The 26,608-nt window shown below is 35.6% G+C and overlaps 3 protein-coding genes across 4 annotated transcripts in view; all 3 read right to left on the reverse strand.

Annotated features, from left to right (window-relative positions):
- Window positions 1-261: 261 nt before the first annotated feature.
- Window positions 262-2,962, reverse strand: LOC140152745 (gamma-glutamylaminecyclotransferase-like). The gene is made up of 2 exons (XM_072175228.1): window positions 2,188-2,962; window positions 262-808 (listed from the first exon to the last, which is right to left on the reverse strand). Exons 1-2 carry the CDS (start codon window positions 2,371-2,373, stop codon window positions 485-487), a joined length of 510 nt encoding a protein of 169 aa, XP_072031329.1. The 5' UTR covers window positions 2,374-2,962; the 3' UTR covers window positions 262-484.
- A 1,214-nt stretch (window positions 2,963-4,176) lies between these two features.
- LOC140152734 (putative gamma-glutamylcyclotransferase CG2811) lies at window positions 4,177-6,721 on the reverse strand. Its single transcript, XM_072175216.1, has 2 exons — window positions 6,177-6,721; window positions 4,177-4,997 (listed from the first exon to the last, which is right to left on the reverse strand). Exons 1-2 carry the CDS (start codon window positions 6,363-6,365, stop codon window positions 4,647-4,649), a joined length of 540 nt encoding a protein of 179 aa, XP_072031317.1. The 5' UTR covers window positions 6,366-6,721; the 3' UTR covers window positions 4,177-4,646.
- Window positions 6,722-13,017: 6,296 nt separating this feature from the next.
- The window catches only part of LOC140152754 (uncharacterized), a 70,232-nt gene continuing 56,641 nt past the window's right edge, over window positions 13,018-26,608 (reverse strand). The window contains exons 8-9 of one of the 2 annotated variants that reach the window (XM_072175240.1): window positions 20,326-20,475; window positions 13,018-17,916 (exon numbers count right to left, since the gene is read on the reverse strand). In XM_072175240.1, coding sequence (XP_072031341.1) covers window positions 17,002-17,916; window positions 20,326-20,475 — 1,065 coding nt within the window. In that variant the 3' untranslated portion in view covers window positions 13,018-17,001. The remainder of the gene's footprint in view (window positions 17,917-20,325; window positions 20,476-26,608) is intronic. The other variant, XM_072175248.1, reaches the window with a different exon arrangement.

A 26,608-nucleotide genomic window follows, 5' to 3' on the forward strand; every position in this document is an offset into this window, starting at 1 on the left:
AGGTTTTTGGCTTGTTTCATAATTGGTTGCATACCTGATTCATGGTAGCCATTTGAGGGGGGGGGTTGGGGTGCTCAAGGCAGTCAATCCAAGGCAACATAATAAATTGTTTACATAAATGGATGAATGAAAAGAGGGGGTGTGCTCAAGGCAGTCAATCCAAGGCAACATAATAAATTGTTTACATAAATGGATGAATGAAAAGAGGGGGTGTACTCAAGGCAGTCACTCCAATAATAAATTGTTTACATAAATGGATGAATGAAAAGAGGGGGGGGTGTGTAATCAAGGCAGTCAATCCAAGGCAACATAATAAATTGTTTACATAAATGGATGAATGAAAAGGCACAGAAACAAAAGTAGGTTTCAATGGATTTTGGTTCAACTTTGGAATGTGGATCTTTTTCAAATTTGAATAAAAATTTATTTTGAGGTGAAATGTTACACTGCAATGAATAACAATTTCATGATTTGTAAATAAGGCTCATTGCTTAACAGATTTGTTCATATAATCTTTCAAGTCCTCTATGCTCATGTCTACTTTTTCCAGTGGTACGTGTGCATGGTTTGGATTTCCATAAGCATCATACTTCTCATTGAATGTTAAATCCAACAATTCATCTTTGTAATTCTGCAATGCATAAAAGTAACATTCTTGGATGGCGCTGTTAGACTTTCCACTGGTGTCAGCTTTGTTGACAACTGTTTCCATGGTAACTGTTATGCATATTCTTTGGTAAGTATTTTCTAATTCATCTAAGAAATGTAGCATCTCTTCATCAACTCTGTAAACCTCACCCAAAATATGCTGTTTTAGAAAGAAAAATACCAGAAATAATTGCTGCATGAAAGAACAAACAATACTACTGGGGTGAAAAATGTCCTATGAAAGTGGTAATGTGACACGATCAAGGGAAATGAGTCGGATGTCGCTAATATTGATTTTCAGATATTGCCAAAGAAAGTGTTCAAATTCTTTTGTTTTATATTGTTTTCAGCGATTGATAAATTGACGTACCTTCGCAACGAAAAGTCATATCAACATGGGGTTTTCAGTTTCCTGAAACATATGTAAACTCATTTTGGACCAGGGTCGACATGTAACCCATTCCCAAAATTTTGGACAAATAAGGCCTACCATTAATTAATTTTGGTTAATAGAAGTTGAATATCGGTCTTAAAATGCTCTTTTAAAACAATTGCGCGCGGAGCGCGCGAAATTTTGGACAAATAAGGCCTACCACTAACTAATATCTGTCTTAAAATGTTCTTTTAATTGATTTTGTGCTGAAATGCGTGCAAAGCGCCAAAATTTTGACTTTTATTGCTTGGAGGCGCAGAATCGATGCAGAATTGGTCAATTTGGCGCCCCCTAAGGGTAGCGCCCGGGGCATGTTGCCCCCCCTAGTTACGCCACTGATCTCGGGTTTGGTCATCTCCAATAAAGGTTATAAAAGGTTATACCTATAACGGGCTATTCCATTTAAAATCCACACTACCTGTGTGGAAGAATTTGGAAATATCGTCCACAGGGGGAGTATGAATTTTAAATAGGATTAGCACATTAACCAACTCTATTTGAAACTCACCCTCCCTCGATCTGTGGAAGATTCAGGTTGAATCTTTTCCACAGGAGTGTATAATTGCAGGCCCCATGATACGCTATCCTGCTTTGTTACCAAAGTCGTCATACAGACTCATGAATGCCTACTAGACAGCATCATACAATTACATAAACTTACCAAAAAAGAAGAGAAGAACATGCAAAGAAAGAACCAATCTAAATATTCATGACATTTTAATAAAAAGACATTTCACAGTTCACACAAGAAATTGATAAAATGGGGTAGGGATAGCTGGGATCATTAAATAATGCTGTGGTACTCAAATTACACATTTGGACAGGGGTGTGCGCTGAACTCAGAAACTCCTACCCATGGATTTTTTGGGGGGTGCTGATTTTGAAAAATTGGACTTTTTCCAGGGGGGGCAATTTTGTGAAAAGTGTACTTTCTTCCCAAAATTTGGACCTTTTTTGACCAAAAAAAGCGTAAAACCCAGATTTGTTTTGCTCGTTACGCTCTCAAATTCTTAAATTTTGAGACTTTTTATACACATTTGCAAATTTGGGGAGGTGATGTGGCCGCACCCTCCCTGCGTACGGGCCAGATTATAATAATTACTTACATGTCCAACTCCAGGTTTATCAAGCACAAAAGGAATATTGAACTTGGTAGCTACCACCAAAGGCCATTTCTCGACGGTCTTAGCTTTCCCAACAAATGTGGCATGACCTTTTTCTGACTTGGTCATCAGCTCATGAAAGGGCTGGCCATTCTGAAGGGTGCCATACGTAAATACCAGATGGCTCATCTTGAGTTTGCAGTTTGTTATTTGTAGACTTTACATATGCCACATAAGCTTACTGATACTAGCTGTAGGCCTATACATGTGACACATTGTACATAAGATGAGTCCCGGGCTATAGTATGCAGAGAGTTGCCACTCTAGTCAAGGCTGGCTGTTGGCATGGTAAGTTTTCAATTGATAGTTCATATGTGGCAAATTGCGGAGGTTCTATAAAATGGCTTTAGCTTTTAGGTTTGTCACATGAACTACATGATTGTATGTAAATGGGTCATATTACATTATCATCATGTTGTTAGGATGACATTATGTGACCTCAAAAGCATAGCTTGTAAAAAGGCCCAGTCCATTGGGCTTCATGCTAGGATGGCTTTCATACACTTCTTTTTTCTTTTCTTTTTTTGCCCCAAAAGGTCACAATGTTGTCTAAATGTCAATTATCAAATGTAAAATATTTTTTGGCACACATTTGCATCAATTAGGTCTTCATTTTGCAAAAGTTTCTCACTTCTCAGAGGGCACATCTTCCCTCAGACGTATGTGGCACAACCATGGCACGATGGCCGCTTTGTGGCCATCCTTCACACTTTATACATTTTTTTGTATTTTATTTATCAAATGAGTATGAATCAATTTACATATTGTATAATATTAGGAACTATAAGCATACACCTAATGCTTTATAAAATGATAGGTGAAGAAACCAGGATATTCGTAGGTAACATGAACGATTTAACAATATCTATATTGAGTTTAGAGGTTCAAATTTTGCCATTATGTTTATGAATGAATAAATTGGTAGTTTTTAGATCTTTTTCAGATGGTACGTCCAAATGAATAAATGTTATTACCTTAGATCAAACATTTTTGATGCTTTTAGCAAGATTTCGAACACTTCATTTTAATATACAAGTAGTTAAACAGCAAATTTACATAATAAATAATTGTGGAATGAATCCGTATATGGGTAATAATATTGTCCGGGGTACCGCTTAAAGTTTTTGACAATTAATTTCCATTGGTAGGGACACTTCATTACACATGTCATGTATTATGCTGTATTCGTAAGTAACATTTCAGTATTTGTGGGTAAGAATTAGACTTTTGGTGGATATCGCAATCAAATCTTCATTTTATAAAGCACTTTGAATGTATTATTTTCTTTATGTGCATTTATTGATACTAGAGACCCTATCATGTATTAAATAATGTCGGTTCACAGCGGTTGAATGAGGATTGATGTAAGAAACAAAGGCACTAAAGTGACTTTAATTGACTAGTGACTTCCCCTCCAACATGAACTTCTACTTCGACCTTGCTCTTTGCAGCGCTGATTTCCATGCCAAGTCGCCTTGCACTGTCATCTAGCCTTCTTGTGAGGTCACTTAGTTCTTCAGGTTGTCCTGCCAAGAGGTCGATATCATCAGCGAATCGCAAGTTGGTAACCCTTCGCCCTAATAAAGTTGTCTGAATTCAATGCATTTCAGTATTGGATATCAAAGTTTGTATCAATGGGGCATTTATTAGTGATTTCCATTTTTTAAAGATATATCTAGTGCTATGAAAAAATTGTAGGCCTATTCGTAGGTAATGTAACAAAATACCACTCAAACAATTATTACATAAAAATCATAATTATGTACAAATATGTGAACAAGAGCGATAACCGCACCATAGCTGAACCATGTGGCTTCGACAGTATATTGTGGTAGGCCTATACCACTGTCACCCGGAGTCTGTAATGGCCCTTAATGACCTTAAATGAATTTTAAAATATTTTCAACATGACCCTTTAATGACCCTAAATAAATTGTAAAATGTTTTAAACATGTTTAGAATGTCATAAGGATCATTGCATTTAAATTTAAGCTCAATCGGAGCATTTTTGGTTAAAATGACCTTTTTTGACCCCTGTGACCCCTGGATGACCTCTGACATTTGGAAATATTTTTATTATATTCTTTATGTTTTCCTCTTTCACATGACACCACTCATGGCGTCATACCTTCGTGGCATTTAGAGATATGTCCATTTCAGACCAAATGGTTAGTCAGTTAGCTAGTAAGCTAGTAAGCTAGTAACTTAGTAAGCTAGTAACATTCACTCATATAGGCTAATACCATTTCATGGTTCAGCAAAAATTGAACAGGCAATCCTTGAATACACACCTTTCAGGAAATCAATTTAGATTCAATCCAATGACTGCTTTTCATACTGATGCAGATGTTTTTAAAAATACTTGAAGAATTATTTTATTTAATAATTTGTGCTACTAAGGCTCATTGCTTCAATACAGATTTTATCAAATAATCTTTTTGTTCATCCAGGGTCATGTCTATTTTTGCCAGTGGTGTGTGTTCATGGTTTGGATTTCCATAAGCATCATACTTTTCATAGAATGTTAAATCCAACAATTCATCTTTGAAATTCTGCACCACATAAAAATAACATTCTTGGATGGTGCTGTTGTCCTTTGTATCCATAGACTTTCCACTAGTGTCAGCTTTGTTGACAACTGTTTCCATGGTGACTGGTATGCGTATTCTTTGATAAAATGTTGGATGACCCTCAAATTCATCCAAGATATGTAGCATCTCTTCATCAACTCTGTAAACCTCACCCAAAATATGCTGTTTTTGAAAGAAAAATAACCACAGAATTAATTGTTGCAAGAAAGAACAAACACAAGACACACTACTAGTACTAGGATGCATGTCCTATAAAGTGACAATTTTTGGGTGACTAATTATTGCAAACATTTACTTGTTTTTAATTCATTGATTTAGCATGTCTACATGCACATGTAAACGTCCCACCCAGGGGCGCGTCACATTTTGTCACCAAAGTCAGAACTGCTGAGCAGTGCTTTAGTAATTGCAAGTCTCAAGTCTTATTTGCAAATTGAGTTCGGGCCCTTTTTTGCTTAAATTAGCAATGATAGAAATAGTGTAAAATAATGCACCAAATGGCTTCAATTGGACCTCCATTTTGCAAAATTTTCCAACTTCTGAGGGGGCGACATTCCCTGCATATGGATAAATAAGTGTCCGTTCTAGCTTCTGATTTGGACACCACTTTATGTTTAACACAATAATAGTGAAAACGTGTCCACAAATGGCTTCAATTGCACCTTCATTTCACACATTTTCGGCTTTTTCAAACTAAAATTTTACACAATAATAGTGCCAAAATGGTCCACCAAATGGCTTCAATTGGGTCTTTCATTTTCCAAATGTTTAAAAAAACTTATGAGGGGGCACATCACCCTCAGACACCACCTGCTTAGTGTGATGCGATGGCCACTTCCCGGCCATTTCTTCCATTCTCTTTTCATTTGAGCCTCCGGTATTTTACCATCAGGGATCCACCCTTGCATGGTGATCTGTCCCCATCCACCCTACCTCCCACTTCATGGCAGCACATACAGGGACTTAGCTAGGATTTTGATGTTGCCCGTCGTTTTGAACAACAGTGCCTGTCGAAAATGGTCAAAATCGCCCAAAACGACATAAAAAAGTGTAAAATGGTCCAAAATTGCCACTTTTTTGCCCGTCTCAAATGACAAAAAAGACGGGCCGCTAGCTAAGTCCCTGAGCGCATACCTGCCAAGAATGTGCAATATTAATGCTTAAAATGTGCCAAAATTTGGTTCATGTTTAGACTGAAATGTACAGGCTAAAGGAAGAAGCATAACAGGTTTTATTCCCTTATCTGTTTTTTTACACCACTGGAACATGCGAGGAATATTATTTTCCAAACTTGTTTTTAGTATAAATTTCCAATATTCAAGGACAAATATAATTACTTACATGTCCAACTCCAGGTTTATCAAGCACAAAAGGAACATTGAACTTAGTAGCTATCACCAAAGGCCATTTCTCTACAGTCTTGGCTTCCCCAACAAATGTGGCATGACCTTTTTCTGACTTGGTTATGTAGTGCTCATGATAGGGCTGGCCATTCTGAAGTGTGCCATATGCAAAAACCAGGTGGCTCATATTGTTGAATTTCAAGTAGTTCAAGAGTATTACAGCTATGTTATTTGTACATGTAGACTACACATATGCCGGAACATAGATGATAAGCTTAAGTTACTGATATGGTGTACATACATACATACATTGTACATGTACAGTATGTTACATGGGATATGAATGATTTTACAGCATTTATTTTTTCATATTATGCAGAGATTTGCCACTCCAGTCAAGGCTGGTTAATTGTGGATTCATTTGACCATTATCATGATAATATATTAGTACAATAACCATGTAGGAAGTTGCCAGGTCCTAAGCCTACCCAGGTAAGTCTATTGAATGGCTTGTGGCTTCATGGCTGACACAACTATGCAAACGAGGTCATATTAAATGTCATCATGTTCAATGTCATATGATATGACCTTAAAAGCAAAGCCTTTAAAAGGCCCAGTGCATAGGGCTACATACATGCTAGAATGGCTTTTTTTTGTTTTGGCCTGAAGATCATGCTGTTGTCAAAATGTCAATAAAATTCATTTTTGTAAAATATTATTAAATAACATTTATGTTAAAATGTATTGCAACCAAGCTGTCAAAAAAAACCACACTTTTAAATGTTATTAAAATCAGGGCCGGATTTACCATAGGGCCAGATGGGCCCGGGGCCCCCAAAATTGCCCTGTACAGTGTGCATCTTCCATTTTAGCCGAAAACACCATGTTTTGGGCCATAATATCTTACAAAATTGCAAAATTTGTGCGCTTCGCACGCACTAGCCTTTAATGTAGCAAATTTCAGCTTCAATTTAGGCTAAAATAGCCTTACTGACATTTTTTTCGCGCGCTTCGCACGCTAATGTCCTTCTAAAATTTAAAAACTTGGCCACTTGAGTGCACATGCCTTCCTCGCAGTGTGTTTGGGCCTCCAAATTTTGGCCTGGCCCAGGGCCCCCCAAAAAGTAAATCCGGCCCTGATTAAAATGTTTTACTTTTATATAACCTGCATTTGAATGCTTTCTGTAAAATGTTTGCATGGTTGTAAATGTATATATTAAATTTGTTGTGTTTGGATTTGAAAATGATTATTTTGCATTTTTTAATTCCAAAAACAGGTTCTCCACTGAATTCCACTTTTGAAAGGTTTTTGTTCTTGGGAAAAACAACTTTATTTTTCATCATTGTTGGTCACCAAAACCAGAGCTTGAATATTTGTCTTATCTTCTACCCAATGCGCTACTTCCGAGGCAAAATTATTCATCCAAAAGCATTTAATGACACTACATTTTATCTGAGTGTATGGTTTCAAGCTGGTTAAGTTTTGTTCTAACAAGTCAAAGTAACTGTAAAAGAGATTCAACACACAACTGCAAATGTTATATATTAGGTAGATTTATTGTATAAATACATTTTTTCACAAGTAATTGTCATATACATACCCACACAAATGTTTTGTCACTGTCTGCAAATAGTGATTCTATCAGCAGTATATAAGCCATTAAGAACATGAATTCACATCACAGCAGTTATAGTCATCAACCTATTGAAGGGGAAGGGGCAACCATCTCTGGACCTGTTGCAAAGAATGCACAGGCTGTACAAGTTGGGTTTAGGTCATCATTGCCTCTGATTGATTGATTGGTTTTTATTCAATTTCTACATGGAATTTTTTTTTCTTTTTTACTTTTTTTTTGTTGAAGAAAAACTGAATTTGAAATAGTTGGAATCCCTTTCGAGAGTCAAAAGAAGTGAAAAGACCTTTAAAGTGAGGTTTCGACCTACATTAGGACAGGACCACAAGAAACTGAATCGCCTCACAGTAGCCGTATTCATGATCATGTTTGTTCTGTAACTATACTCATAGTAAAATGCAACCTTCCACCTCAAATTGCACGGTCTAGTATCTATAATCTCTAAGATACTGGTATGAGTCTTAATGAAGTCTTATGATCTTGATTTTATTTATTTTCTAAGATATGTGGATAGGATAGAAAGAGAAAAGATGAGAGATCAAAGGTGACCTTCTTCCCCTCCACTCACCTCAACATTTTATGATCTATCTCTTTTAATTTGTGTTATGATGAATCTGGTTATGTCTTAAACACCTCAAAAATTAATTGGATAATATGTATCTATAACAAACGGTTATTACCATATCTTGTATTTTACTTCAAAGACCATCAATCTAGCATTGTTAATGCTAAATTTCATTTGAATATTTTGCAAAATTTCATGCTTAACTTCATTTGAATATTAATGCTAAATTTCATTTGAATAATCCTTATATACCTGCCCTTAAAAATGGAGTTAACAGTGCATGCTACTATTTCATGATACCAAGCCAGAGTTTTCAATATACAAGAACAAAATTATGTACACTTTTTACATATGTGCATTCTATTCATTATACCTGGCATCTGATTGGTTTGTTTTAGAACTCAACTGCTGTGATGAAAATCATGTTCATGTAATGGCTGTATATATCATAGCACATTCAGAAAGACTATTGAGTGTACTGCACTTAACAACAAACTTCATCATACAAAAAACACAAATGGGTGAATTTTAGCGACAGGGGTACGTACCTAAATAGGAAACCCCAACCACTACAAAAATTGTGATTTGGGATATATGTACACCCTATATAGCTAAGACACAGACGGACAAACACACAGAAATATCAAGGGAATGATAGTGGATTTATGGTCTTTCTCAGTGCTTCTCAAAAACAAAAAAATATGGTTCTACCCATATCAATCACTTTATAAAGGTGCATGTATATTGACTTGGGCCCAATGTACACATTGTCGAAGTTCTTGAATACAAAATGATCACTCAAAAACAAGGTGAGGTGGACAGCTTGACAGCTTTCATAGTTCAGCCCATTAGCAACACACGTCTTTATGCACTCCCAACATTAAAACAGATAGAAAAAACATGCAGTGCTTATTCTACAATTGTGGGATTTAATAAGCTCTAGAAACTTATTTGTAATGCAGTGTACTTTGGTCAACTCTGTCTGAGCTGAAATTGAAAAAGATATCGCAGCACATTGAGGTTAGAGCAGCGATAAAGTGATGCATGCATACATACATACACTGATGGCATGCACCAAAGATGGAGGGAAGCTGTGATTCTTATCTTCACTTCAGATCAGATCAAAGTATACAGGTTAAGACATTCAAATTGTGCCCCATGTTATATCAACAAGAGTGCAAAATAGTCATTATATCATGCAAACATTAAAATTGGCTAACATACTTAGCTTGTACTTAATTTGATGTTTGGTTAAAGTACATGATTTAAGAATAGCTTGGGACAATGGCAAAACGCAGGGTATGACAAACAGGGTATGACAAACAGCGCTTGCTATCTAGCAATGCACAAGTTAGTTACCATCTACATTCCAACATTATGATGGAGGACACCTATGTTTCTATCTTAATTCATTTCAAGGTATGTCTCCATGTTGCCTCTCATCTCATGTTACTTTTATGAATGGCAAGTTAGAGGATCTAGGAATCAAACCAACTTCAATGTCATGCTGCAAAACTATGGCATGATCTTCATCCCGATTAAAAACAACAACTTGTGGACTTTGCAGCTTCAAGAGTGCACACCTTGGACATTCCACAATTGACCTTCGCAACCAGGATCAGCTCCCCGAGTTTCGTACGGGTTACAACAAGACAATTAGCTTCAAGTTCCATGTCCAGGGGAATTTTAAGCTTACACGATTTCTCTACAAGAGCCAGGGTTTGAACCCGCAACCTCACTTGCCATAGTCCAAAGCAAACATATTGTTGTCCAGATATAGTCTCCATTTAGCGAAACCCATTTTAAGATTTTAAGTCAACGTCTTATCGATTGAGCTGATTAGCTATGTAATTGTCAATTCTTTGGCCTCACTCAATTGAAGCTTATTTAGGATTATTCCTTCATGAAATCTGATGGTTAATGTATCATTCTTACTGCATTTATACTAACGTATACATAAAATTTACAGAATTGTACAAATTGTAAAAGTATTTTGCACATTGTTTAAAAGGGATCCTTGCAAATTAGTGCCTTAGCATTTAAGGGGCTACCCTGCCTAAAAAAATATCAAATAATAAATTCATTATTTGAAGTTTTGGTGGGTACAATATTCTTGCACAAAGTCTGAAGCAATATCATTACATGTTTCATGTGCATGAATGCAATACAAAAAGTTGTGTGGATGCAATTGACCAGTTGATGCAGTGTGATTGCTTCATTATAGTTATGCTTTATGGGATGTATACTTAAAATAAAACCCAATGCATAGACAGCACATTAGGCCATCTCAGTTGAAATACATACACCCCCTATGGAAGACATGACTAATCTCCCACACAGGGAGTGTAGATTTCAAATGGATTCATCCATTCAGGTAACCCTATTTGAAATTCACTCTGTGTGGAAACTGAAGGTCATGTGTTTTATAAGGGGTGAATGGATTCAACTGGAATAACCCATTCCATTACACAAACACTATGTTTCATCTCACTTCCGTTCTAAAAATAACATTATTTTACACAAAAAATAAATCAAAATATATTGATACATTTCTTTCTGTCTGCATTTTTAAGAAAACACTGTCTGCTATGTCACAAAATACAAAAACAATCCATGGATTATATACATTTCCTTAAAAGGAAACAAAAAGGGATGGTTCATTTCTAGAACTACACAACATGGGTGTAAATAAATAGCACACTATTTCCTTCACCAGAAATATATAATACATCACAAAGGCATAATATCAGCTGAGCATTGTGGAAGATAAAATGATGTGTAGTGGATTACAAAACAATCTCATTTTCCAGACTCAATGTCCTGTGATCCACACAAAGAGATACAATGGCCATGTTACTTAAATTACAAAGAATACTTTCAATCATTCATTTGATATCGTAACAAAAACAAATCAGGTTCATTTCCTTGTACAGCTAACTATAAATGATACCCTCATCTCATGGATACACTGTCTAAAGCACTGTCCATCATGAGAGCATGGTACTATATTTCTACACACTACTGAAACTAGGAATATACACTTTGATCAGCTCGTAATCGGCGGACCTTATAACATTGTGGATAAATATCAAAATATTTGATTTTGAAAATGTTCTTGTGACATCTCGCCAGAAGCATCATAAATTATTAATTTAAGTTCTATACTTGGTCTACTTTCCTTCAAACACACAAAATATAGACCAGACAGGTCAACCAATAGCACTCTTAACGTGGGTCTACTTTTTGGCATAGTGATAAAAGCCTAACATTTCCCGCCTATTACGAGCTGATCAAACTATAGATACAAAGCAGCGTAGGGAACAAACCAAAAGTTTGATGTCGTCCTATAACAGTGCTTTCGTAAGAAGACCAACTCACTCCCTCCCTTTTTCTAACTTAAGTTTGAAATGTTGAAAATTCCAACCTGAAACGTCAAACTTGGCTGATATTTTAACTAGGTATTTAATTTACTTGTTTTGGCTGTTTTTCAAAACTGACTTTCATGGCAGACAAATATTGGATCATACACTTGACATTTTCCTTTCCTGTACTACTGTTGCCGTTTTCAATTCTTGGACAAAAGTGTAAGTGCTGAGCGATATATGCCAATGCGCATATTCTGCAGAAGCTCCGACCTTTGGTAACAACATTGCGTAGCTTGATTGGTTTTATATGTTTTTGAGTCATGCGTTCATTTTTTGAGTTGTGCGTAGTTGACAACAACATCTGCGCGAGGAATGCTTGTGGACGCACTCTTTGCTTTCAAATTGTACAGGTTGTGTCCGAGAATTCAATGCACCAACAGTACATTATTAAATAAGGAATCACTAGGAATTTAGTAATCTAGTTTACAATATTGGCAGTGTAAATCTACTTAGGTGTATACAAATTGAGAAGTGATTTTTTTTTCTAACCCCAAAAATCAAACAAATATTTATTTATTGGAGAAAAGTTTATGTTACAGCAACCACATTAACACCATTAGCACTTAAGTTCATGGATAGGTTTACATTTCATGAAAATATTCAGCTATTGCATCTTTTTTAAAGGGGCATTTCGTGATCCACAGCCTCATCCCCCCACTTTTCCCAAAAAAAGTTGAGATTTTTACACCACTGGATACCTCTGGCTGCATAATGTTTATGTACCAAATATTTCTTGCAGATTAATTTGTTTAGCAAAAAATATCGCAAATTTGAATTTCGTTCTGGTGCACCAGAACGAAATTACAACACATTGTCTATGGAGCAGTGTAATACACATAATCATGCATAACTCGCAAAAGCATAAAATCGGAATCAACTGAAATTTTGGAAATAAGCTTTTTTGTGGATATCTACTGAAAAATGTCATAAAAAGAGGATGCTAGGATCTCGAAATCCTCCTTTAAGTCTTCTCAATTTTTGAGGGGCAGTGGCACTTTATACAAAATATTATTTAAGTCTAGTAGTTGTATTGGTTCATTTTATTTTATATCTAATTGGAAGATTTGTTATAGGAAAAGACTTTGTCCACTTCTGCATACATTATAAAAATTGTGTTAATTTATATCCAAGTTTCTTGTTCATTTATTCCACGAAACATCCACAATTATGAGAGCATGTTAAACCAAACTGAATGCTAACATTTAATACTAATAGATTTACCTATATCCAAACATTTTTCTCAAACAGCTCGACAAACACTACTTGGTAGCAGCAACACTGAAGTTAAGTAAATGTTGTTCTCAACTACGGAACAGGTATGCATTGTGTAAAATACAAAAATAAGATCACCACAAGTAAAACCTTCAGTACCGAGTGAACTGCCATGAGAACTGCTATGTTCAGAACTAATATTGAAGCAATGGGCTATTTATTTTACTGAGAACAATATATGATGCAACAGCATTAACAAGACCAGTTTGTGTGGATAATTTAATTATGATTGTTCATTTAGTCTGTACATCATTTTAAGTATAGTGCTTAAATTTGGTGGTAATATTTTGTGAATTATGAAGAATTGGCTTAATGAGTGGATCGCAATGCCCACTGAATTGTGAGTGTAAGGCTGTATAAAATTAATCTTTGGGTTTTCGTCCCTGCCCGCATCCGTCTCCTGGAGTTGATCCATATTTTGTCCCTCATTGTTTTACACAACTTCATTGATAAAGGACAACTGCTTGGGAAGCCTAATTTGAGTTGGAAAAATACTCCCGTCCTCACCAATTCATGAAATTCCTCTGGATGAGGAACCCAAAATTTAATTTTATAGCATCAACCCCCTATTCAGATGCTCCTTGGGTTACACCAGAAGTATCAGACAGCATTGAGGCAGTGCTCCACTTATGCTGAATTCCCCCAAAGTCAGTGCAGGTGAAAATAGGTCACCATATTGCAGAATCAACAGTGTTTGACAGGTTACAGTAACATTCTTGCAAAACTAACACACTGTAATTTAAAAGCAAATTTCCCCAAGACCTATTAAATACAGTACTGTGCAATAGGTAGCAACTTCACAAGAAAAATGCAATTTAAATTTCACATTACACCATTGCACCACAATTGCATTAAAGTATAAAAAGGCGTTTTTGTTTTGTTTTTCAAAACAAACAATGCGGTTCTAAACTATTTTTCTATTTCCAAAACAAAGGAGTTAAAAAATCTTGGCATCAATTATATATTATACTTGTCCAAAGAAAATGATAAACCTCACTAGGCCATCATCAGAACTTTAATGCTAAAACCAATTACTTCATATCCTTTTTAAATTGTATCATTTTCCAAAACAATCATTTTAACATGTGACACGATCTGCTCCATGGGGCCTAAGGAGGCATTTTTGAACATTGAGTTACCGGTACTATAATTATTACCTTATACAAACATTAGTATATCATTATATTGAAATCACCAAAGGTCTAGCATACTTGGTTCTAAAGTTCCCAAGTTTTGTGATGTGTATTTTCTTATGTATTTTATTATCTTTTACTCCATATGTTTGCCTTTATCTCAATTTCAAATTTGCCACCTTTGGTCCCCATGGACCAGATTGTGTCACATATAATAAAGTACAAATGAATGAGGCTTTCATCAGACCTAGAAATGTATCTCACATTATACACACTCAACACAAATAAATAATAAAAGATACTTTTTGACAACTAAAAATCAAAAACCATAAGTGACCAATGGGCTAATCCAGTTGAAATCCATACACTCCCTATGAAAGACATAACCCTAATCCCCCACACAGGGAGTGTGACTTTCAAATGGGTGTACCTGAATGGATGACTCCATTTGAAATTCACACCCACTGTATGAGAGACTAAGGTAATGTCTTCCATAGGGGGTGTATTGATTTAAACTGGAATAGCACAAATCATGACAAAATCAGGCAAAAGTTTGCAAATCTAATATTGCAGCTGTATTGTTCATGCATTAGTATAAAGATTAATTTGATGCCTAGTTAAGTGCACTGTTTTGCCCTTGGAAAAAAAACACATTTTTGTTGAACATTCTCTAATGTACTATTGTTTTGAGCAATATCACAAGTGTCTTGGTGACTTTTGCCTGGTTTTGGCATGGAGGGTCACAATCATCAGTGGGCAATTCCTTACATCTCAGATTCACAATTTGTATGTACATATTTACATTTTTCTCCTTTGGTGAAGTGATGACAATTACATGATCTGAAATAGTGTATTTGTGCACGTATGTGTGGAAGTGATTGCAAGGGGTTAATCCTCTAGATTAATTCATTCAAAATTGACATGAGTTTTTTTGGTTTTTGAAATGCAAGTTTTGCACATCAAACAAATTCAAACACAAAACCAAAATGGCCAATACAGTCTCAGTTACAAACGATGAAATATCTTAACAATTTGCAGCAAATGTTCTTCAAAGACTACATGTACTTCAACCACATTTTTATTGAGTTTCAATCTTTGGATAACGTATCTTCCAATTGTGGTTCAGGTGACAGCACTCTCAAAACAGGAGCCCGTAATAGGTAGCACTTGGCATATACCATTTTTAATATACAAAAGGAAACATATAATATGCCAAAAATCTTGCAACACAATTTGACCGCCTATTGATATACTGCAGACGTACAAGTACTATTTCTGTTTAATTCCTGTCCACTGGAATATAACACTAGCATTTATTTGAAGTTTTTATGTCACAAACGCATATCATATTTGGTCTGTTTTCCATTAGGGCTCATATTGAAATTCCCTTACACAGGAAGGTGTGCGCCATCCTGCAGCTTTCCTGTGCTAGCCTTCTTTTGTTAAAATCCTGGGCAGGGTGTATCACTGATGCATATAATCCATCCGTTCTATGACCGAGCTTTCCTGAGGCGCGCGCTTAGCGAGGGGAATCCTGCCTTCTTTCTGTGTGAAAACGTGGTAGGGTATTTCAATATGAGCCCTTACCATGATTACCGCACTTTATTATTATAAAGAATTGCAAATCATTTTGTGTAGATAACCTAGCCATCTATCCAAACTTTTAACATGTATGCTTACCATATAAACAGTTAAGTCCAATTGCTGCATTTAATCAACTTAGTACATCAAGATATTCCATAACAACATGAATGTTTCTTTTATAAAACAAATTCAAAAACCAAAGGATGCATGTTGTATGATAATATGATCAGACAAAACAATAACATTTGAAACATGATTGCAACTCTTTCCCATCCTGACATTACATTATCTAAATTAAATAACATTATAGCTTATAGCAGACTTATGCAGTATAAATAGCAACAAATACATTGAATAATGCTCCTGTTTTGACCATTTCATTTTTCCTAAACCAAGTACTCAACGATCTACTCAAAGATCTACTCTTTACTCAGTTTTGGAAAATAAAAACAATTTTATAGTTCTGCAAACCAGATCAATCTGTTCAAGACATTTGTATCTTTTATATTCGCCCGCAGAGATAAACTCCAAACGTTGCGCATGATGTCACCTGTCACTCAAAGCAGTTACGTGCTATGATTGACTGTCTTGCCCATCTGGGTCCTTATATGTGAGGCAGGCATCCTTTTAGTGCAATAACTTGCCATCCACCCCAAGAATGACGTCAGACGCAACATTCCAAGTTTATCTCTGCAGGTGATAATAGTGTGCTTCCAATGACAAAATGGCTGTACTGTTACCAACATGGTGTAATGTTATCCAGGCTGTTTCTACCAAGAGCCTGTTACCTGTATGCTTAGCAGTATGCATCACCATAACCTAAAAGTGCCATGTTGATTGGATATGACAGTAATGAGCAGTTCCTACTTTGCTGGATAACAGGTAGACCTAAATATTCTCAGTAGAAACACACTACTACAAAACAGCATTGGTGAAATCAATATCAAGTCTGCCGCTTCTTGATCAGTTTATCACTAACTCCATCACCACTCGATCACTGGAACAAATAAGGAATTCACCACTTTGATATAGAAATCATTATAGTGGATATGTTGGTGGATAGAATGGCCGAATAACAATGAGAGAGGCTCACTATTATATTCAGTGATATTACCGGCGAATAATAAATAACAAATATCAAATTTATAACGTTCACAGCAGCCCATATGGTAGTTTGAGGGGTGCATGTGTTATACAGACACCTCGTAACTCATGACAGGAGTTCTCTCATCTCTATAGGTCTCACCTGACCTTGAATGATCATCTCGATAGGTCTCTCCTGCTGACCTTGAATGATTATGCACAGAGTTTTTAGCGTTAGCTGAAACGTGATTGCTATTTTCCCCTTTATGTTTCCTATGACCGCCATTGGCAGTGCTTCTCTGGTGAGTTTTCTTGTGGCGTCTGCCTCTTCACTCATTTTGAGGGCGGTGACAAATGATATGGGCCTGCGTATACGGGGTGCCTCGGTGTTGGCATTCCCCGGTGGCAAATGATTACCAGTGCTGATCTGCGGTGCTGATACCGTATGGTTGCCAGTACTTGCTAACATTGAATTACTATGATTACTAATATTTCCTGTGCTACCCACTTGTATCGGCGTATGATTACCGGTACTATTAGTGTTATTTGCGTAATGTCTATGGCTGCTGCCACCATTTGTTTGTTTACTATGCGGATTGGCATCTCCTGCTCGCCTTTGTATATGTGCTGAAGTGTTTATACCACCATTACCTTGCAGTGGACTGCTTAGACTGCCTTGTGAATTGCTCATTGAATCCCATTCGGCTCTTGGCGGCATCTGTCGCCGTGACGACGGACTATTTATCATCTCCATACTGCCCTGAGATGGCGACGCGGATTTACTCTCACCTAAACCTTGGTCATGTCGGCTGTATTTGGTACGCCTTGCCGAGTGAGGGGAAGGTGTTCTCCTCATTTCTGGCGTCTGTCTGGCATTCTCTTGAAGCTGGAAGAAATTGAGATGTGATCCAGAGTTCGACCTTGGAGGAGGTGGAGGATCAGCTTCACAATCATCACCTTGGCTCTCTTCTGCTATGCTCCTCACCTCAGCTGCTCGCTGTTGGTGATAGTTGGTATGGTTATAACCCAGAGATAGAGGCACCTGTAAATTAACAACAAAAATCAACAAGAAATTAATATCATTGTAATTATGGCCACTTCTTGTCTACTAATAGTTGATTCAAGAACATTATATGTACTACATACAACACTTAAATGATCAAAGCAAACAGGTATTATTAATCTACTTTTATTGGGAAAGCACAATCTCACAAAATTAAGAAAGTATCCATAAATCACTGATGATGGATAATGATCAGATCTAATTTGGCACTCTCCTCATGGGAGGAGATTTGCTGTAAACAGCATCTTACATAACACAAAATTCAAAACCACAAGACTTGTTGTTGCAAGTTAACATTGGTGACTAGGCATACACATGTTTACGGTGTAAATAACATAACATTGGTTATAGAAGTCTACACCATGAGTTCATACACCAATTGTACCTTTGATCAAGAATAGTGTTGAAAAGAAGTTACCTTACCCATGCAAGAAACACAATGTGTTTTACATGTTGCAAACAGTAACATGAGTATGTGTAAGTTAAACAGTTTACAGCACCGGGTGAAGTGTTTTTAGCAAGACTATAGAATAAAGGGTTGCTGTCTACAAGGGTTTGGGGTTTAGGGTAGGGTTACCATTTTAGGAAAAGAATTAAGTGTTGGGATTAGCTATACATGTAGTGTGTCTCGTCTCAAGGTGAGAGTAACGCTATGTTGGACTTCGCACTGGCAGTTTCGAATCATGTGCACTAACCTAACCTAATTGCGATTTGTTAGTGTAATTGGGTTAGCATGTGCGATTCAAAACTGCCATTGCCAAGTCCAACATGGCGTTACTCTTAACTTGAGACGAGACACAATATAGGTTACCATTTTAGGATAAGAATCAGGTTTAGGGTCAGGATCAGTGCTGGGATTAGCAGAATGATAAGGATCAGATATTTGCTTTTGAGATTGAAGAGTTACGGTTTTTCATGTTTTAAGCTGCCTTCAGGGTGACCTATGTGGGTGCAGTGCAGCTATGTGTTGGTTATGTAAGTGCATGTTAACAAAGGATCACCCGTAAGGTCCTGCAAATGAAATATTAAGCATCAGTACATAGGCGTAGTATTTTGTAGAAGCGTTCTCAGAATAGACACTGGAGTTTATTACCTTAAAGAGAAGAATACATATAAGCTTAGAGTGCCAAGCCATAATAATTATGACATGCAATATACAGGAAATAAATTTGATTAATTTGAATATAATGAGAAAGTTATATTTACATGGATTAACAGTATGATTATGTGGATGTTTATTTACAAACATTAATACACATAAAATAGTTAAGTTACACTTAATTTGTGTAATTTTTTCACCGGTGGTATGTTGTTATTCTTAAATATTAAGCCATGCTTGGCAAGTCTAACTCTATGAAATAGCTATTTGATGCTAATGAAGTTTATTGGCTTTTGTTCAAACAAAGCCTCCCCCTCGATATAAATTGAAAATAAATGCAATTTGAGGAAGAATTTAGCAGACCTGAACTTTATTCTTCTTTAACCACTACCCATAAGGGTCTAACCTTCATGTAGGCATGTATAGACAAAATTAGCCTATTGTCAAGACTGGGATTGGACAGAGCTCTCTATTCTGCAAGCTGTAAAAGTATGGTCTTGATACTAGGCTAACTCTGAGTATGCTTGCATGAAGATAATACATCATAAGACAAATGGCTACTCCAGAATACATCAGCTTCAGATGTGACCATAGTTTGGTTAGTATCCAATTCCAAGATGGGATAAATGTACAAGTTAATACTCCATTATATGTTTCCATGATTTGTTTTGCAAGTATGATTACTGATTTATAAGCATGGATATATTAAATGTAAGCAACCAGTAGTGGACCATGACATGAGTGAGTGCTCATAGAATGATCATACAATGGTATAGCCAGGATTTATATATATGATAGGGAGGCAGTTACTGATAATGAAATTAACCCACAACATCTATAAAGGAGCCACAGAATTATGATGCAAACCGGTAAGAATTTTCCACCACAGATTTAGATTGTCAGGGATAGATTTTTTGATCTTGTCACTATCTTATACCTCAAGAAGAGAACTTTGGGAGTATATGCCAATATATAGTTAAATGTTCAGGAAATGTGCTCTATAGTACTGTGACAAGCTTACTACATGTACACAAGTACATACCAACCTATGCATATAGCATACCATATCAATGTGAAAGCAGCACATGTCCCATATTATTTCTCAAGACACCTGACAACCATACATAATATGTCACTTCATGGTGTCACATGCAAGTTAAATAGGTATATTTTCCCATGACTGACAAAGCTGATATGTAATGGGAGGGAGGGAAAGTCTTTTGAAATATCTGTGCCTCCCACTCACACTGGCTACACCATTGGTTGATCAGGAATCAATGGGGGCCCACCCTGATTGGCAGATATGGAGCCCAATCATCCTCCTCCTCCATTTCCACATGTTTCTTTGGCTCCTCCTCCTCCTCCTCACTGATGTCATCAATAGAAGTCTCCAAAACAGGGAAGTAAGTTGTCTTCTCAACAAGATCATTACAGGACCACTATAAAATACGAGTCAGAAATGTTTATTACAAGTCCAAGGCCAGTGATATTCGGAACATAGTGATTTATAAAATGTCCTTAAAATACATTTCACAAAATTTCATTTCTGGATAACACAAAATATTTTGAAGTTTGGTGAGGACCCAATCAACAGGAAAATGGTACTTTACATACGAGTACAACAATTACCCACTCCGATCCTGTCTAGTTGATATAATGATGAAATATGGTATTTCAAAATATAACCTGTAATGTATGTATACAACATGATCTAAAAAGTAGTATAGATCTATAATCATGGAAAAAAATTGTTGGCACCCGGGGTTGACAAAAAATAATTTCAACTGCATGTCATACCAGTAATACGAAGGCAAGCGATACAGGTCTGTCATGAATTTGAGTAGACAACTCTCCCCTGTATCACACCCTTGCCACTTCCCATCTTTCATTGTTGGAGGGTCTTATGGACCTGATGACAATGTGGCTTTGCCCAACATTGAACTGTGGGAGTGGGGGAGGAGACTTATCAAAAGGCAGTCAAAGTGTGCCAACATGTTTTTCCATGATTGTAATGTTTTATTCTTCATTTGTCAACTGTGTACTGATGCCTTGTGACCTTTATGTAGTGCACAATTTATCTCCTCAATGACGCTCAATAAATGTATAAGTTAACACGACGATTGTTACTGATTTTTAAGTACAGACTATTTGCCCATTCTGTCAGCCGGCTAGCAATTATACAGAGACAGCAATCACTAAATATCAACAATGTTTGTTTTTATATATCACAAATATCAACTATGCAAAGCAGACAGTCCCTTGAGAAGGATTTGGTTCAGGAAATTACACAAATTGGCAAAATACATTCATTTCCCTTTTGGACTTAACAACAGTATCTTGTGGTAGAACAAACATATCAACCATCATCAAATACTGACTGCTAAACAGACGGTTAACACAACAACTGCTAGATTTTATTTCATTTTTCATTTCCGTCTTCTTTATGAATTCTAAATGTTAGGTTATTGCATTCAATCAAGTCATATTTGATGGAGGTATTAAATCATAATATTTGAAGCCATTTATCTTACAGAAATATAAAAGGATTTCACCCAGTAAGAATCTTCAGAACCACAACCAACTTAAAATGATGTAAATTTGAATTCATGTGACTAGGCTTGCAAGCTGTTCACAACCATAAACAACATACACAATATGAATGATGTACATGAACCCAGCTTATTGACACAGATTACAGTATTAGCACAAGGCACAGACATATTTATTTATCACAAGTTATATATTCTATACCTAATCTTGGGCTCATGTAATTTTCTATAAAGGTTTAAAGGGGCATCAGATTTTTTCCTATTCTATCTTATATTGAGACCTACCATTAAAACAATAGGTTTCCAAATTTTGAGCAGATTTGACATGAGAAGCAAAAATGTGTTCAACAACGCCCCCATACCATAGGAGAGTATATACTTTTAGATGTAGTTATCACAATTCATCACATTTTTGTACACACCATCTAAACGAAACATATATTTAGAGTGTTAAATTTTACTGGGGTAATTGGTAAAATACAAATTTTCTTTCAATACCAAAATTTCAGTTTTGATGAAGAAAAATTGGGGGCTGTTGATCGGGTCACACCAATAACAGTGGGAAGTTATAAGGGCGACTTCAAAAAAATGACTCCTTTCAGTTTCCACCCTATATTTGTAAATTGAAATGATTTTTAGAGCAGGTAATTATTCTTAAATATGAGTTATGATGCCCACCTTTCATTACCAGAAGATTTTTTCTATGGCTGCTTCAGAAAAAAAATATGAGAATTTTTGATGCCAAAAATGGTCAGGAGAGTAACGTTTTTTGTGGACATTGAAATTCAACATGAAATTTCTGTAAGCTATAGCAAAAGTAAGACCTATTCAATTTGATTCCTGATATTTGTTCCAGTAACATGTACCCTTATATTATAATTTTACCAAATATCTGTGTAAGTACCAAAAAATGTGTCATCTACCAATGAAGTCAACATTTTCAAAAAAGGGGGTCAAATTCTAATTTAGCAACAAAATCACTCAAGAAAGAATAATAATCAACAACTGAAAATTCCAGTTTCCATATTTTGAATAGGTGTTCTGTTACCTTTCATTCAATGCTAAATTGATGTTTGTAAATTACATTTTCTTATCATAAATTTTGACAATGTTATTGCTGATGAAATTGAGCAATCACCTTGCCTAAGTACCTTAACAGGCCCTATGTTTAGCCACATATTTGTACTTTTTATAACTAATTTATGTATAATTAATATATTTATGATTGTCAGCATTACTTTAACATCCCTAACAGTTATTTTTTTAAACAATTTCAAATGTTTGTGATCATCAAGAGTTGCTAGTATCTACCACTCTTGGTGTGTCAGGAGGGTAACACAAAGTGAACAAAGTACATTGTGTGTCTTGGTGTTGAACTATCTTAGAAATGAATGAAGCATTAGCTCCATATTTTCAGAATGGTTAAAACAAGACTATGTTGACATTTTAAAGGCAAGTTTACATGGTGTTACTGATATTTGTTTTGAATTATCATTAAAATATTAAAAACTTGAGATAAATTCTTGCAGAAGGGACAAAAAATTTCAAAGACACCCATAATAATTGTTGTCGAATGAGCTTTTTTATGTTTCATATTATGTTGGACAATCTAAATGCTTGATTTCTAAACAAGACAAGTATTTTGATATCCACAGAATAGCAATTTCCTATCAAAGTTGGCACGTCAGGAGTGTAACACCAATGTACAAATATGGTATAAATACATTTTGGATCCTGCAGTGCCTTGTCATGCATTATGCTATGAACTTGAAACTTTTGGAATAGTTTCTGACAGGTATTGTTTATAATGTAGGTATGTTAAACAGTTTAACTACAGTTAATTTTTTTGAGAATGAAAACTTCTGCCCCTCAAGTGAGTAAAAATCAGTGTTTTTAATATGAAAAATGATACTTTTTCAGTTTTTGATGGTAAAGATATACTTTAAAGGGCTTGTTTGTCTTTAACCATGTCACAGATTACCTCTAAATGTTACAGTAGTGTTGATAACCATTATTTTAGATACCTAAAAAACAAATAAAGTTTTATGTGACTTTTCTTACAAAGTGGGTATATTCTGTAGTACATGTGCCATAAAAATAAATAGATGCTTTCAGACTGTCCCTCAATTGTTTCACAAACTTTAACATACTAACTTCAAAGTAGCACACAAAAATCACTTGGAGAGCGAATATGAATTTTCGGACAAAATGTCCCACTTTGGAGTCTTTTTTTTTTAAGTCGCCCATAATCTAATAAAGGTACATATGGACAATACCTACAAATCAGAAGGCCCTTTGAGCTGAGAGGCACCACAACCTACAAGGATATACTGTAATACCATGTTATTGTCAGTATGTAGTAATTGTAGCATTATGACCTTTGTGGAAGCAAAATGAGTCTGATGACTTTGATATTGATTCTGTGATATGGCCAGAACGTTTATGCAATTTTTGGCAATTCTTGTATTTATTTATTTTGTTTCTTGGAAGCAACAGAATAATTTCAGTAATCTTGAGTTAAATCCCAGAAATTATTAAATCTCAGGAACCCTGAATCTAGATTTTCAATGGTTTCCATTACATTGTTTACTTGTAAAATTGATATTCAGATGAAATGAGAGAAAAAAAAGATCTTGCCCAACTTGAAAAACTCATTTTGTTTTATGGCATCACATTACATAGACAACTACATTTCATGAAATTAATACACCACAAATTTCAAGGACTATTTCTCTTAATTGACTTGATTTAAATCAAGCACACACCTAAACCTGTCTATTTCATATCTGTTTTTATAGTTTTCAGCACAGTTCTTCAGCGGTCTGCCAATTTGGCGCATATGGTGTATACGGAAGTGGGGTTCTGATTGGCTAATTGAATCGCGTCAGCATCACATCGGCACCTCATTCCCTGGTCAAGCTGCGTAGCATCGCGTGACCTAGTTCTTTTTACGCGGTAATCACAGAGCAGACCGCTGAATTAATTTGCTGAATAGTATAGTGTACAACTTTTCAGACTATAATATGTAATCACCTGTGGGACACCTCTTGTCAGGAAATAGTATTTAAACATTCATGAGCAAAATGTGACATTATCACAAAGGTTTTGTTTGCCCTATATGTATGTCATGTATGTCTCTATGCAAATAACACTAGCCCAAAAGACTAAAATGATTCAATTATTCATAACAGAAATGCAAAAATATGTTGTTGTAAACATGGAGATGGAGAGAGTGAGAATGTAAACAATGTCAGAAAGTGAATACTGTGAACTGTTATATTTCCGCTGTATTAATTTTTTTGCGATTTGAACTTTTTGGAGCAGTTTTGAGTTTTCTTAAGATTTCTGATACAAACATGTACAGTTACCTGTTAAAGACCATGGATACAAAATATATTTGCGGGCTTTTAAATTTGCAGTTCTGAATTTAACTATGAAAACTTTTATGAAATTTCCTTATAAAATTTCCCACTATACAGAATTTTCTTGCAAATTCCTTGAATGGAACATTTTCACATACAATGAAATTTGCAGATAACTTCCAAGTTTATTTCTTTAAATTGTGACACGATCTGGCCCATAGGGGCCAAAGGAGGTATTTTTATTATTACATACAATAGGCTATCATTTACTGAAAACACCAACGGTCTAGCATAATTGGTTCTAAAGTTTTTGATGTCTATTTTCTTATGTATTTTATTGTTTTTTTACTCCATATTTTTGCCTTTATCTCAGTTTCAAATTTGCTGCCTTTGGCCCCCATGGATCAGATTGTGTCACAATTGGTCTTCATTGTACCAGCCGACTGCTCTGTTTCCAATATATTCTAATACTTGTCTGAAGTAGTTTCCATGACGATTACCTGCCATCCTGATTTCTGCATGTTTGTGCATGCTTGTTGTTAAATTGCTTACCCTAACATTGGCTACTCCACCCAGTTCAGTCCCCCATATATGGCTTGTGTTATAACTCACACTACACAATTAAAATCGGCTAAATGGGTCTGTACAATTACCTACATCTCATCCACAATATAGGCCTATGTGAAATATACTATTTAGGAAACTATTTTTTTTTGTCTAATTTTAAATCCCAATTATGTCAAATTAATGCAGCAATTATTTAAAATATAAAACAATTTGAGGAGTCTTGCTTTTGACATTTTTTTAAGCTTTTTAAGAAACAAATTCTACTTTCATTCAATATGCTGGGAGAGTTCAACTTCTGTTTCGCCATACCATAAGTCAATCTCAATTAAACAACATATACAATCGTTGTTAAGAAAAAGGCCATATTCATGTGTGTAATCTGTTACTCAAACTGATTTCCCAACTTGGATAAATCAAAATTGCTTTAAATTGAAGACTTGCAATGACTATGTATGAGAGGTATCCCTTGTTTGACCTATATGTATACTATTTCACAAGCATTTATCCTCCTGCAGCCACCCAGACAACCTTATTTAAGGACAGTGTGAAACATTACCCGTCCCTTGTGGATATGGAGTATGGTCAAACAAATTAAGTAGCAGGTTGGCAAAATTGACTTTGAAATACAGTCCAACTGTCATTCTGGCTAGTATTTGATTAGTTTTAGTATCATATAAATGCTAATATATATTTTGTTGAGTTTCCTGAATGATAAAGATTGGAAAATAGGTAAGGAATCGACTGAATATAAAAATCTCAAATTGGCTGTACAACAAGTGCTCAGTTTTACCACATGATATGCCTAGTATTCCCACTCGAGCATTAAACCGGAAATGACAAACAAAAGTGAGGTGTTGTTCCCAAATTTTATGAAAATTTTGCTGAATATTATTGATGAAAACAAGAGATAAAGATGACTTGCAAGGTTCCCCTGGTGTATTTAAATCACACGTATCGCACAATGACAGCTTAAACATAAATGGGTCAAATCAACAGGTAAATATGCATTGTCTGTACACGAATATTTTCAGCTGTAGCTCAGTCTTCTATTTGCCTCAAGTCACATGTATACAATGTAAATATAATCATACCAA

This window comes from Amphiura filiformis, chromosome 1 (assembly GCF_039555335.1).
Source record: "Amphiura filiformis chromosome 1, Afil_fr2py, whole genome shotgun sequence".
Taxonomy (NCBI): domain Eukaryota; kingdom Metazoa; phylum Echinodermata; class Ophiuroidea; order Amphilepidida; family Amphiuridae; genus Amphiura; species Amphiura filiformis.